At 36.3% G+C, this 12,422-nt stretch overlaps 1 protein-coding gene and 1 long non-coding RNA gene across 14 annotated transcripts in view; one reads left to right on the forward strand and one right to left on the reverse strand.

Moving 5' to 3' along the window:
* Positions 1 to 12,422, reverse strand: part of LOC105431552 (uncharacterized) — an 85,096-nt gene that overhangs the window by 49,865 nt on the left and 22,809 nt on the right. For 11 of the 13 annotated variants that reach the window (XR_016140445.1, XR_016140444.1, XR_016140443.1 and 8 more), the window contains exons 3-18: positions 8,567 to 8,668; positions 8,313 to 8,445; positions 7,939 to 8,102; positions 7,627 to 7,782; positions 7,382 to 7,510; positions 7,116 to 7,313; positions 6,738 to 7,034; positions 6,452 to 6,649; positions 6,192 to 6,338; positions 5,957 to 6,106; positions 5,710 to 5,850; positions 5,485 to 5,640; positions 5,299 to 5,397; positions 4,672 to 4,869; positions 4,391 to 4,574; positions 2,475 to 2,579 (exon numbers count right to left, since the gene is read on the reverse strand). Coding sequence is in view for 5 of the 13 variants with exons in the window: in XM_089081943.1 (XP_088938069.1) it covers positions 2,475 to 2,579; positions 4,391 to 4,574; positions 4,672 to 4,869; positions 5,299 to 5,397; positions 5,485 to 5,640; positions 5,710 to 5,850; positions 5,957 to 6,106; positions 6,192 to 6,338; positions 6,452 to 6,649; positions 6,738 to 7,034; positions 7,116 to 7,313; positions 7,382 to 7,510; positions 7,627 to 7,782; positions 7,939 to 8,102; positions 8,313 to 8,445; positions 8,567 to 8,668 (2,557 nt within the window). In the remaining 8 variants the exon portion in view is untranslated. The remainder of the gene's footprint in view (positions 1 to 2,474; positions 2,580 to 4,390; positions 4,575 to 4,671; positions 4,870 to 5,298; positions 5,398 to 5,484; positions 5,641 to 5,709; positions 5,851 to 5,956; positions 6,107 to 6,191; positions 6,339 to 6,451; positions 6,650 to 6,737; positions 7,035 to 7,115; positions 7,314 to 7,381; positions 7,511 to 7,626; positions 7,783 to 7,938; positions 8,103 to 8,312; positions 8,446 to 8,566; positions 8,669 to 12,422) is intronic. The other 2 variants (XR_016140446.1, XM_089081941.1) reach the window with 1 other exon arrangement.
* LOC105431551 (uncharacterized) lies at positions 190 to 1,970 on the forward strand. The gene is made up of 2 exons (XR_968316.3): positions 190 to 463; positions 799 to 1,970. It is a non-coding gene; the product is annotated as an uncharacterized LOC105431551 (long non-coding RNA).

Consider the following 12,422-nt stretch of genomic DNA (forward strand, 5'->3'; position numbering starts at 1 on the left):
ATTACACGACGACGACGACGACGACGACGACGACGACGACGATGACGACGATGACGACGACGATGACGACGACGGCGACGTCGGTCGGCTGGTATAATCGCGCGGCTCGTTATTATGTAAATTGCATTAACGATAGCAGCACTCCCGGTAATCTCTATACTATAAAGGTAAAATTGCATCCATCGGAGAATTAGATCCCCAGAGTGCTCCACGTCCACACGCGCTTTTCTACTTTTGATACTGCAGTCACGAGCGATTCAGTGCAGCATTCACGCGCAGGAATTTTGACACGTGCAAGTGTGTACACTCACGCAGAGACGCACGAGAATGTATAATAATTATCTTGAACATAAATTCTGTGGCGATAAAAGCGAGAGCAGGGAATAGAATTCTTCATGTTAATTGTTGAAATTTAGAAATCGCCTATATTTAGAATTACAAAACTTAAAATAACGTCGAAAAGGTAAATGATAAAATAAGTAACAGTTAAAAAAAGATAAAAGACGTCGACTAAAAATTCTTGAAAATATCTTTGTTAAATGTGTTAAAATGTGTGGTGTAGAAAATTCTTTCTTGGATAAAACTTAATTCTAATTTCTTTCAAAAAAATCATAGATTCTGATTTTGTATAATCCTTTAATTTTGAGAGGCGCTTTTGAGTCTTGCTTTGAAATGTCTTCCTATAAATATTATTATTGGATAGTTTGCATTTTTCGTTTAATTTCTCTAAAATAAATCTACTATGATTTTTTTCATTTCACAGCAGATAATTCGTATTCTTTGACGTATTTGTTTCAGTAAATAAAAGCACGAGCGATTTCTCCGTCGTTTGTTAAATGAAGCTGTCGTAACGAAAGAATGTCATGTATTTATTATGTACGATATAATGATAATGATCACATCAGCGATACACATGTTATTTTTTACAGCTATAAGATTACATAGAACGTAACACAACTGAAATCAATGAGCCTTGATGGCGATCGTAAGGTATTTCACGGAAAGATTGTGTAATATCAACTGTATCATAGATATTTTTTTAATTATATAAAAAGTTCAAGATCTGTATTTAAATACTTTGCCTAGAAAAAGAATCTTAAGAATGTAATGGATATAGATTTGTTGTAAGCCTTCGCGACGTATTATAGTGATATCAAATCAATTGGCTGAATTATGGCTCAGTTATATGTCTATGAGGTTCTGTAAAGTTTAAACTAAAGTAATAAAATATAAAAAATATTATCAATTTAAATACGATTATTACAATATTATTCATTTTATGAAAGAAATATATAATTAAAACTCACGGTATAATTTGGATAGAATATAACTTGATACGCTTGCATATATAATTTAGTCGAACTGCTACTACATTAAAAATAAAAGATATATGCAGGGGAGGGAGGGGGGAGGATGATGGGAAGCGAATACGAAAATAATAAATGTGTGACAGAAATAGCGGGCAAGGGATAATTGTGTCTATGCGTGTCTCTGTATGCAGATCTGATGTATGAAAGTTCGATCAGGACGAAATGTATTTTGTGAACGAACGGAGCCGAGATGCGGATATACGAACATTGCCAACGAAATAATTACGATGATGATAACGATGACGATCGATACTTTACTTCCGACTACGTCGTGGCATACGCTACTATACGTCACGATGCTCTAATCGTTAAAAATAGCGAAGCAGCTATTCCCACATAGAAAATGTTTTGGTATTTGAGACCCAATACGATTTCCCCAAAAAATCATGAACTCTGCTTGGCAAACATATAAAGATTCAGATCAGAGGCATAATATTCTTTTACACACTCGATTATAAAAAATAATATAGAAAAAAAGAGGAAACAAGAGGTAAGAAAAAAAGATGGGAGAGAAAGAGAGGAAAATATGGGATAGAGAAGTAAGAGGAAAGAGGAGAGATTGACAGAAAAGAAAAAAAAAAGATATAAAATAGAAGAAAATAGAAGAAAAATAAAAATAATTAATAAATTCAAAACTATTATTTTTCTGCTGATTATTTAAGTAAGATATAATAATTTTTTCTTATTTCAAGTTTATTTTAAATATTCTTAAGTAAACTAAGAAAATATTCTCACATTTCTCTCATTTAGTATTATTTAATAGCATTTTTTATACTCATATTATTTGACATTAAATATTGTTGCAATCAAATAACTTTTATTTTGTATTTTATTAAAATTTAATTTGGCTTAAATTCATGTGGACATTCTGATCGGAATCTATGCTGTTCCCAGGATGATTTTGGGAAACTTCTATGCGGGATATTGCGTCGATAAAAAAAGTGACACGATGACATATCGCGATATTATATTACATTATTTTGCGATAGTGCTGGAGTGTACACATATGTATAATCTACGTATATTTTTGCCGCGATGGCGTTCCACGTGGAGCGCGTGAAGAAAGAGAAAGAGAGTGACAGAAACAGAGTACAGACAACTTACGGGTATAGGTCATTTGGCCCTGGTAGTAAGAAGGAAGGTACACGTGTTGCGCGTGCGGAGGCTGCCCGTACACATTCATGGCTGCCGTGCCGATTTCATCACCACCTACATACATCGTACACGCCGTCGAGGTAAGGTCATGGTTTCATCAAAACGCTAATTTCGCACCATATATACTGTTTGTTTTTCTTTTTCTAAGTTTCGCTCTATCACTGGGTTGTTAAAAAAAAAAAAAAAAAAAAAAAAAGAGAAAGAGAGAGAGAGAGAAAGATTAATATTAAGCAGGAGTTGGGAGCGGTACATCCGCCTATGGCATGGGCCTGAGCTCGTTCAAGTAAGCACACCGAGTATCACTAAGTTACGAACCGACATGAACTACACCTCTGTTCTTCGATAAGGCGTACAAGTAATGCCTTTCTACAGATTATTCTGAGATGGGAGCAGGAGTATTTAAATGTCCCTACTGTTGGGAATCAACTCTACCGCGTTAGAATAGCTGAATCTTTAATCAAAAGTTTCTGCATCTACAAACCCTACTTTAATGTATATATATATATATATATATATATATATTATTAAATTGACAAGTAAAATAAATAATCCTTTAATTTAAAACTTATATATACAAGTTTTGATTTTCTAATATCAAGATTTAAAAAATAATTTAAATGATTTAAAATCTTGATCTAAAATCTGAATAATTTCAAATTTTATTTTTATTGAAAATTTTTTAAATTTACATTTTATTTTTGAATGTATATACACTTGATTGATTTTACGATCGTTTTTAATACTTTTAATTTCGACAAAAGTATAATGGACAACAACCCAGTGAATGTTGGCTAAGTGCATGCTTTTGCGAAATGAAGGTAACAACAAACGCAACAATCAAGCAAATAATAATTTGACTTAGCAATTTGATATTCACTTTGTAACTTTAAATAGCTAAGAATCTAGACATTTGAACTAATTTTTTTTTGAGACTCGCGATTTTCTCTATTTATCTCGACTATCTCGTGTAGTTTATACTGCTGGGCGTGTGGATCGGGAAAGGATATCAATTGCTATCGGGAAACTAACTTCAATATCACATGCTAATGGTGTTTCTTGTCGTGCATTGTACGCGGACATGCTTTGTTTTGTTCTTAGGACTCTACTGTTAACTCGGGACGTCTATCTAATTTCGTATTACGAGTTGTACGAATATTTACCCGCTAATACATATCAATACTTGTACGTCCTACTTCTAATTTTCGTAATTCTCTTCCATGCAATGAATCGTTATAGATTTTTCTTTCTAACGTGCAATTATTAATTCTATCGAAATACTTCATCTTCATTTTGAAATCTATCTATTTTACCTATGTATCTTGATAATGCGCCGCGATAATGTATCGCTTATATGCGCGAGTAGATACATTTAGGAAGATGTAATTTCACTTTAAGGATTAAACAAATTTTACTATCGTCTTTATGCGCACTATCAACTTAAGCGAAAGCATCGTTGACGCAACTATCAATTTTCACTTTTAGATGTATCATTTTTTAATTTACGCTAAAATCTTAATATGCGAAGCAAAATAATTATGCTAAAGCTATATATGATAAGCTCTATACATATATATATATATATATATATGAATATATATATATATATATATATATGAATATATTTTTAAAATAATAAATATATGGATATATTTTTAAAAAAATTTATTGCGATATAAGAAATAAGCTGTTTCTGAAACCATTACAAATCAATTAATACTTCACACATACACTCGTTACATTTTTGACAACCTCTTCCGTTCCAATATCGCAAATCTTTGTCAATAAATTATGCAACAAATAGATGTAATAAGCAGAAATATATAAAAAAATAATAGATGATTCTATGATTAAATATGTGTACTCACCGCCTTCATCTTCGCTGTCACTCATAAATGTCTCCTGCATAGATTCGGGTGCTTGGACTCTGTATTTCTCTTCAATGGTGACAGTATGAGTCGTCGTGATGATAGTTTCTGTGACAACTTTGAGCGTTTCAATGACACTTATGTAGCCAAGCTTTTGCGCGATGTCCAGAGCAGTCTGGCCATTCTGTAAGAAATATTGTATTGTTGTGTCATTGAACGTGACTATATTATGCTTTAGTAGCTTCCAATATAGAGAATTAAATGTGGATGACAAAACTTACATTCGTTACAGCATTCGGTTTAGCTTTACTTTCCAATAATAAATTAATAACGAGCGTATGTCCTTGTTGCGCAGCTTGATGAAGAGGAGTATAGCCAGCGTTGGTGCTGCTATCAACAGCAGCACCAGATCTCAGAAGAAATCGTACCATAGCTGCTTGACCAAAATGAGATGCTACATGTAATGGTGTATATCCAGCCTAGAAAAAAATACGATGAAACATAAAATTTCCTATTGGTATTTTGGATATATCTATTAAATAATTAGATTTAATTTTATATGACTTTACAGATTGTACTGATGATTAGTCTGTGTCTTATCTTAATCTTATTTGCAACGACACTTCAAGACCAACAGCAGATACTCTACTGTATCATGTAAAGAAAGATAGATGTTGTTTCAAAGTTATCAATGAATATATAGAGCAATGAACAGTTTCTACTTATGAAGATGATTACATCATCTATGCTAATTCGATTATGTGTAAAGCGCTAATATTGTAACTAAAAATACAATTGTAATCGTATTGACAATGACGAATACTTATTTTTAATTAAAGTATTATTTCAGTAAGATTAAATATATACAAAAGTTGGAAAAAACTTATGAATATAAATTATCGTGTTACCTTAGTTTTAGCATCAATCTGAGCACCATTCTTCACAAGAATGGAGGCGACGTTTACTTTATCTTCTTGTGCGCATAAATGTAGAGGTGTAAGGCCATTCTGCAAAGTATAAAAATAAATATAACGTAAGATTTTATAAATAAAGGTTGGTTGAAAATTACATCGTGTTCTTTTTTTTTCACCTACCTTCGCTTTGTGATTTGTGTCTGCTTTATGCTCGATAAGAAGGGTTGACATATCAGTATGGCCTTCTTGTGCGCTCAAATGTAATGGTGTGAAACCAGCCTTTGACTCTGCATTAGCTTTCGCTCCGTATTCTAATAAAGTAGTTGCAATGTCCATCTATCGAAAACAAAAATAATTTTATTTACCATTGTAAATAATTTTAATATTAAAGTTGCGTGATTATACCTGATTTTTGCGTGCGGCGATATGCAGTGGCGTATGACCATTTTTAGCCATGGCATGTGGTGAAGCTCCTTTATCAAGTAAAAGTAAAGCTACGTTTTGATGATCATAATGAGATGCTACATGAAGAGGCGTAACTCCATTCTGCAATTCAAGATAATAAAATATTCGTCAAAATATTACGACGTGTATGCGGTGTAATGCGTGCAAATAAATAAATTTTATTTTTAGTATTACAAAAAGTGCTTACCTTTCCTTGAGCATCAACGGGTGCGTTCTTTTGTAATAACAATCGAGCTACGTTCATATTGCCATACTTGGCCGCTAAATGCAAGGGAGTAAATCCTTTCTTGGTCGTTGCGGTAAGCGAGGCATTATTTTCTAATAAAACGGACGCAACCTGTGTACGATTACAGAAACATGTTAAAAAAGAAATATGTTTCTCGTTTTATGTTGCATATGTAATATTTTTATTATAATCTTACCTCCTCCTGGCCCTCTTTAGCAGCGATATGAAGCGGTGTATACAAATCCTTCGTTGTAGCATCTACGCTCGCACCATGTTGCATCAATAACATCACGATATCGACGTTGCCCAAACGAGAAGCGACATGAAGCGGTGTCTGTTCCTCCTACAAACAATTCGCTTTTCTTTATACATATCCGCATTATTATATGAAACAAATTCATTTATATAGCGATGAAAATTATCCGTATAAATTATTATTAATCAAACACTCCTTACTCTTGCTCTAGCGTCGACTTGGGCACCGTTTCTAAGGAGTATCCTAATAATATCAGTTTGGTTCGCTCTGGCAGCTAAGTGTAACGGCGTTTCGCCTCTCACTGTCGGTATATCGGGGCTAGCTTCGTGTTGTAATAGGTAAATCACGATATTCATACACCCCATAAAACTCGCTACGTGCAGCGGAGTTAATCCGGACTGTAAACAAATAAACACGATATTGTTAATTTTCACAACGATCGCAGCGTCAGGAACACGTGAGAAGAGAAACTTGAAAATGCCGTACCTCAGTCGTAGCTTCGATGCTCGCTTTATGTTTCAGGAGGAGTTCGACGACTTTTATACGGTTCTTTTTGCATGCGATATGAAGTGGAGTAAATCCGTTGAGCGCTCGCGCATTGGGATCGGCGTTTCTATCGAGAAGCAGTTTAGCTACGCGTACATGGCCACAATGCGCAGCCACATGTAGCGCGGTCAAATAATCTACAGTCACTTCGTCCACGGGTGCACGGTGGTATAACAAAATTCTCGCGGCGTCGACGTGATCTCCTTGAGAAGCCATGTGTAACGGGGCAAGACCATTCTGTCAACGGAAAACAAGTGGTAATTAATCTTGCCGAGCAGGAAACGTTTTATCCGCGAGACGCGCGCGGCCGATTTATACCTTCGTCTTTGAACCAATAGGTGCCCCCTTCTCGATGAGAATGTCAACTACTTCATGATGGCCAGATCTGGCCGCGCAATGCAGAGGAGTCAAACCATCTCTCGTTTTTGCTTCAATGTTTGCTCCCTTGCTCATGAGAAGATTAACCATCTTAATTTTACCCCATTTCGCCGCCACGTGCATCGGTGTGATATTGTGCTGTAATTACACAAGAAGAGTCAGAATATTTGAATACTTTTAATCTTTTTTTTTTCTGCAAAAGTTACCTTTGCCGCGAAATTAACATCCGCGCCTCTGTCGTAAAGCAAGGAAGCAATTCGATCGTTGCCATAATGTGCGGCTATGTGAAGTGGGGTGAAACCGCTTTTCGATGTTACATCAGGATTATGGTCGTTCTGTAACGGAAAGAAAATTGAAGAAACCGTACGTGAACTAATTTCTACTTGTTATTATTACAGTAGTGTTTAAAATACGAGTCGCGACTGACACGACTGACAGTGCGATAACTCACTTGTAAAAGTAGGGCAGCCGCCTTGCAGTCGTCTTTCTTAGCAGCGATGTGTAGGGCAGGGAGTCGAACTTTACCACGAGTGTCATTTTCTAATAGAACGGCCACTACCTTGTCGTGACCCTGTTGCATAGCCACTGCCAATGGAGTAAAACCATCCTATACGGAGAAACATTTAACGGTTATAAATAGAAAAAGATACGATCATTAAATAATATTTTGTCTGAGAAAATAAAATATTACAGATTTAAGAAGATAATAATAGTACTAAATGTGAATAAAAATTTAATAACGACGAGAAATGGAACAACGAACCTCGGTGGCCAAAGTTTGATTCGCACCCTTGCTGAGGAGATATTTGACCACAGAGTCATGATTTTCTTGGGCAGCCATATACAGCGGCGTGAATCCATTTTGCGATTGTGCATTCACAGAAGCACCTCGCTGCACTAGCAATTGTACAACCTCCTCTTGTCCAGCTGAAAGAAGATATCGGTGTCACTTGAATTATTCGTCTCGCGGAGAGACGACGCTTCGCGACGCGAGATATCGAGGGGAGTTCGCAAGCCTCGAGAAATAAAATGTTTATTTAAAAGCACTCGCGCGTCCTCGTCCCGTATGCATTTAATGAGCGACGCGGAGAGATAGGATGCGGAGAGAGAGAGAGAGAGTAGCGTATGCACACTCACCAAGAGACGCTATGTGCAATGCCGTGTTTCCCTTTTTGGTAGCGGCGTCCACGATCGCGCCACGATTTAGGAGTTCTCTCACAATTTCCAAGTGGCCGTCCTTAGCCGCCAGGTGTAAAGCGTTTAAGCCATTCTGCAATATATATAAAATATGTATTATTATCGCCGAGGAGATCTTTTTCGAGATTCAGATTCAACGCGCATAATTGTGGGCTACGTCAAAATTTGCAAGAGGCAACATATCGATTACTTACAGCGTTAGAAGCGTTGATATCTACTCCGGACTCCAAGTATTCCAAAACCTTCTCGAGTTGTCCGGCGCGAGCCGCTCGTAGAAATGCAGTACTGGGATCGCTCTGAAAAAAAGATGACGAAATACATGTCACTTTATTTATATCTGAAATTAAATTATTTGAGTAAAAGTTAAGAAGCCTTCGTGTTTCTCTGGAATCACGATTTCTTCATTTTACTCAAATAAAATATTTTTTTATATGAAGTTTCGTTTTCCAGAAAAACGACTTTAAATATTCGTCAAGCACGTATGCACTTAACACGCATTCGTAAACGTTATCAATTAACGTATCTTGTCTTTTTACGTATCCTTGAAATTCTTTTAATATCGGCAATAGTTATAACCACAAATATACGTGTGTTAGATGCATACGTACTTGATAAATATTCAAAGTTTGTTTTCTTTTAGAAAGCAAAATTTTATACGAAAAATTTTTATCATTTTACATTTTTCATCTTATTTTTTTATGTAAAATTATTTCCTTTTCTCTTGTATTAGTCGAGATGTTGCGTATATACATCGAAAGAAATCTCAATAAATTAAATATTTTCTGTTATCTGTATTCACCCGCGTCTTTATTTTCTTTCTCCGTCGTTTAATTTAATTGACGTTAATTCCAAAAAAAAAAAAATAGGTGGGTCCTATTAACCTTTTTTTCGAATCGCACGAGTTGTTAATTAACTGTAGATCTAGAGCGTGAGGCGCCGTGCAGTCTGTAACGACACAAGCTGATATCTGTGTGCAGAACTCTGTGTGCTCCTACCCTCGATTAACCCCTTCTTTCCCGTTCAAACCCTCGTATTTGGGACGGATGGAAATAAAGCAAATCCTCTCTATATTACATCTGCAATTGATTTTACACAGGATATCGCACAATTATCGGATGTGTCTTCTAATCGTTTTTCTTTTCGATCACTTTAGTGGTCATCGTTTATTACCTCCTTCAATCCTTTCTCTACTGTGCCGTTAGATTAGACTACATCTCGAATTAAAATTCATATATCGAAGTGAAGTCACGAGTCATACGAGCTTGGAACTAGCTGTAGAAAATAATTTTCTCCTTTTAATCCTTCCATCCCCCAGAGCTTGTTTTGTTTCCTTTTTCAACCCTTACGCGAAGACCCGTAAGCGCCCGAATGTTCTCGCCGAGGACGGACTCCGAAATCGAGCAAATCAATCGGCGATGAAAATAACATGCAATAGTTTTGAAAACATCCTGTACGAATTCGAGGCGTACTGGTCTGGCTGGTTTGCGCGCGGGATGAAAGCCAAGTCAAGCTCGAGTCAATGGACCTAAGGCAACCGCACGTTCTGCTCACGTGGAAGACAACAAATATCAGGATTGTTACAATCTCGAACTAGCCTGTCGCGTAAATATTCCCGGAGGGCTCGTCTAGACAGAAACTGCGTCGGTGCAACGAACACAAATATTTGTGATAATATATGTGGCAATACAGTTGCAAAAGCCTCACAATTGAATGAAATTATTGAACGCAACGAACAAGAATAATCCTGCTGAAGTTTTGAAATGACTTTTTAGAATAAATCCGATTCTATTAATACTATCAAGGAATAATCTTTTGCGCAATATAAGAAATTGGAGTCTCTTACGAGCAAACATTTTATTAAAAAGAAGAAGATAAATAAATTGAACGCTCGTCTTCCTTATAAATATAATTTTATTCTATAATATATTTATATATTTTAATATATTCTAGTATTTATTCTATATATATATATATATATATATATATATATATATATATATATACTGCACTCTAATTCGTCGAATGTTTTATTTTCATAAATTATGATATCTAAAATTATAAATAAAATATCTTGCGGGCTAGACACGTCGCAAATTCGCCGTAATTAACAGTGGAAAACGTACGATATCCTGTCAAACTGTTTACGACCGTTACATAAAATATTGCGTGCAGAATGCAAACTAAACGGCATTGAGTGCACGGTGGGAGTTGCAACGGTGAATCTACGGTACCGCGACCGTAGGTGGTTTTGCCGAGACGCAAACGTTTTATCGTCATGCGCTCGGAGCACACGCCTGACGAAATAAATCGATAGTCAGTTCTTCGCTGCTCTTGCGCTCGTACGCGACGTTTCCCATCGCTTTTTGCCAATGCAATTTACACGGGGAATAAAATGCTATTTTGCAACGTAAATACGCGCCCGTGGCAATTAGAAAAATTGTTACCTCAAATATCAACCATTGGTCATCCATTTTTCATAAATTTCACTCGCTCTGCTTTTCCGCAGGAAGGATATGCGTCAAAATTGCATAAACGCAATTTGGCGTCTCTCAAACTCTCGAAGGAGAAAAGTGCACGCGCGACTTTTTCTCGCGACTAAAAAAAAGTCTGGGGTAGTTTTGTATTATTTCTTTGCTGTCATATTATATATTTTTTGCCATAACAAAACTACAGAAAGGTTAGTTGCAAGATCGATATTAGATTTATTTAATTACTCGTTTTGTAAGCAGCGGGTGAAAAACCTATCGTCGTGAGCGCAACGTTGAGCCGAGATTTTCGAGGGAACGAGGCGTAAAGGTGGTGTCGAGTTACATCCATTTAATTCCAGAGGATCTCATTTCGCTTACTCCGCGTGAGCGATTTGTTCACCAGCCTGTGATACGCCATGCAGAAATTAGAGATGCAAATAGAGTTCGCATCGTGGCCGGTCATTATCGCATCTAATAGCGACGCATAAAACTTGCTCATGGTAATATATTTCCAGTAACTAAAACGAACGCTTCTCGTTTTGCTGAACCAAGCACAAAGCGCAAATCGTCGCGATCTGACGTGCCGTATCGACTTGGCGCGACATTTTTCTGAATGGTCAACAGGCATGATATCTTCTGTATAAATAAACCTTGCTGTGTCTATACACCGCAAGACGTACACTTGATTCGCACCGCAGAAAAGATTTGCGAATGATGAATTCCCTTTGTGCGCTTGGAGATTTGCAGTGAAAAATTTTCCGAGTCAAGATCGTGCTGAACGAGGAAAAGTAGGGAAGCGGAGGAAAAGCTCCTTCAGACGCTTCGCGTATCATCGAGTCATATAAATAACGTAGTTAAAGAGAAGAAAAGAATGTAAAAGAAGAACGGAATGTTGAAAGTACACTTTTTACGAACTCGGTCTTGTAACAGGCATTGCTTACGCCATTGCTCGTGATATTTATGTTAAACGCGTCTCATCAGCAATACTAATTGCTTCGTCGTTTATTTCAGGAAAAAAAAAACACATTTATAGATGATTCAGTAGGATACACGACTTGCGACTTGCGAATCTTTGTACAATGAAGAAAGCGTGACTATATTTGATCCTCATCGGCACGCAGAAAACATGTGTTTATGTACGCCAGAATTGCGTACGCAAGCGAATCTGCTTCACGTGGACTACGCCGACGTGTCTTAAATAATTCAGCAGACCGTTAGTTCCTCATATGAAAGAGAGATATCCCCTTCCGTGTCCGTTTCACTCCACTCTTTCAGTAGTCTTTCAGTAGTCACTTTCTTTCAAAACGGGGAAAAACTTTCATTACGTCACTTTTCATTGACGTAGAAAAACAAGGAAGAGCCATAGAGGAAAAACTACGTGGAATGAAAGAATTTTGTTATCGTAGCGAAATTGCAACTGCTACCGTATCTATCTGAAAACAATCAAATATTGTTACTGTCAATATTATTGTCAATATATACTTGTCAATATATATTGCGATACTTCATTTGAGTGATAAGTCTTGAAAGAGTTTGTTTATAGAAACATATATGAATTTCCTGTTTCTATTAAAATGATGCA

This window comes from Pogonomyrmex barbatus, unplaced genomic scaffold (genome assembly GCF_055798465.1).
Source record: "Pogonomyrmex barbatus isolate J1 unplaced genomic scaffold, ASM5579846v1 scaffold5, whole genome shotgun sequence".
NCBI classification, from domain to species: domain Eukaryota; kingdom Metazoa; phylum Arthropoda; class Insecta; order Hymenoptera; family Formicidae; genus Pogonomyrmex; species Pogonomyrmex barbatus.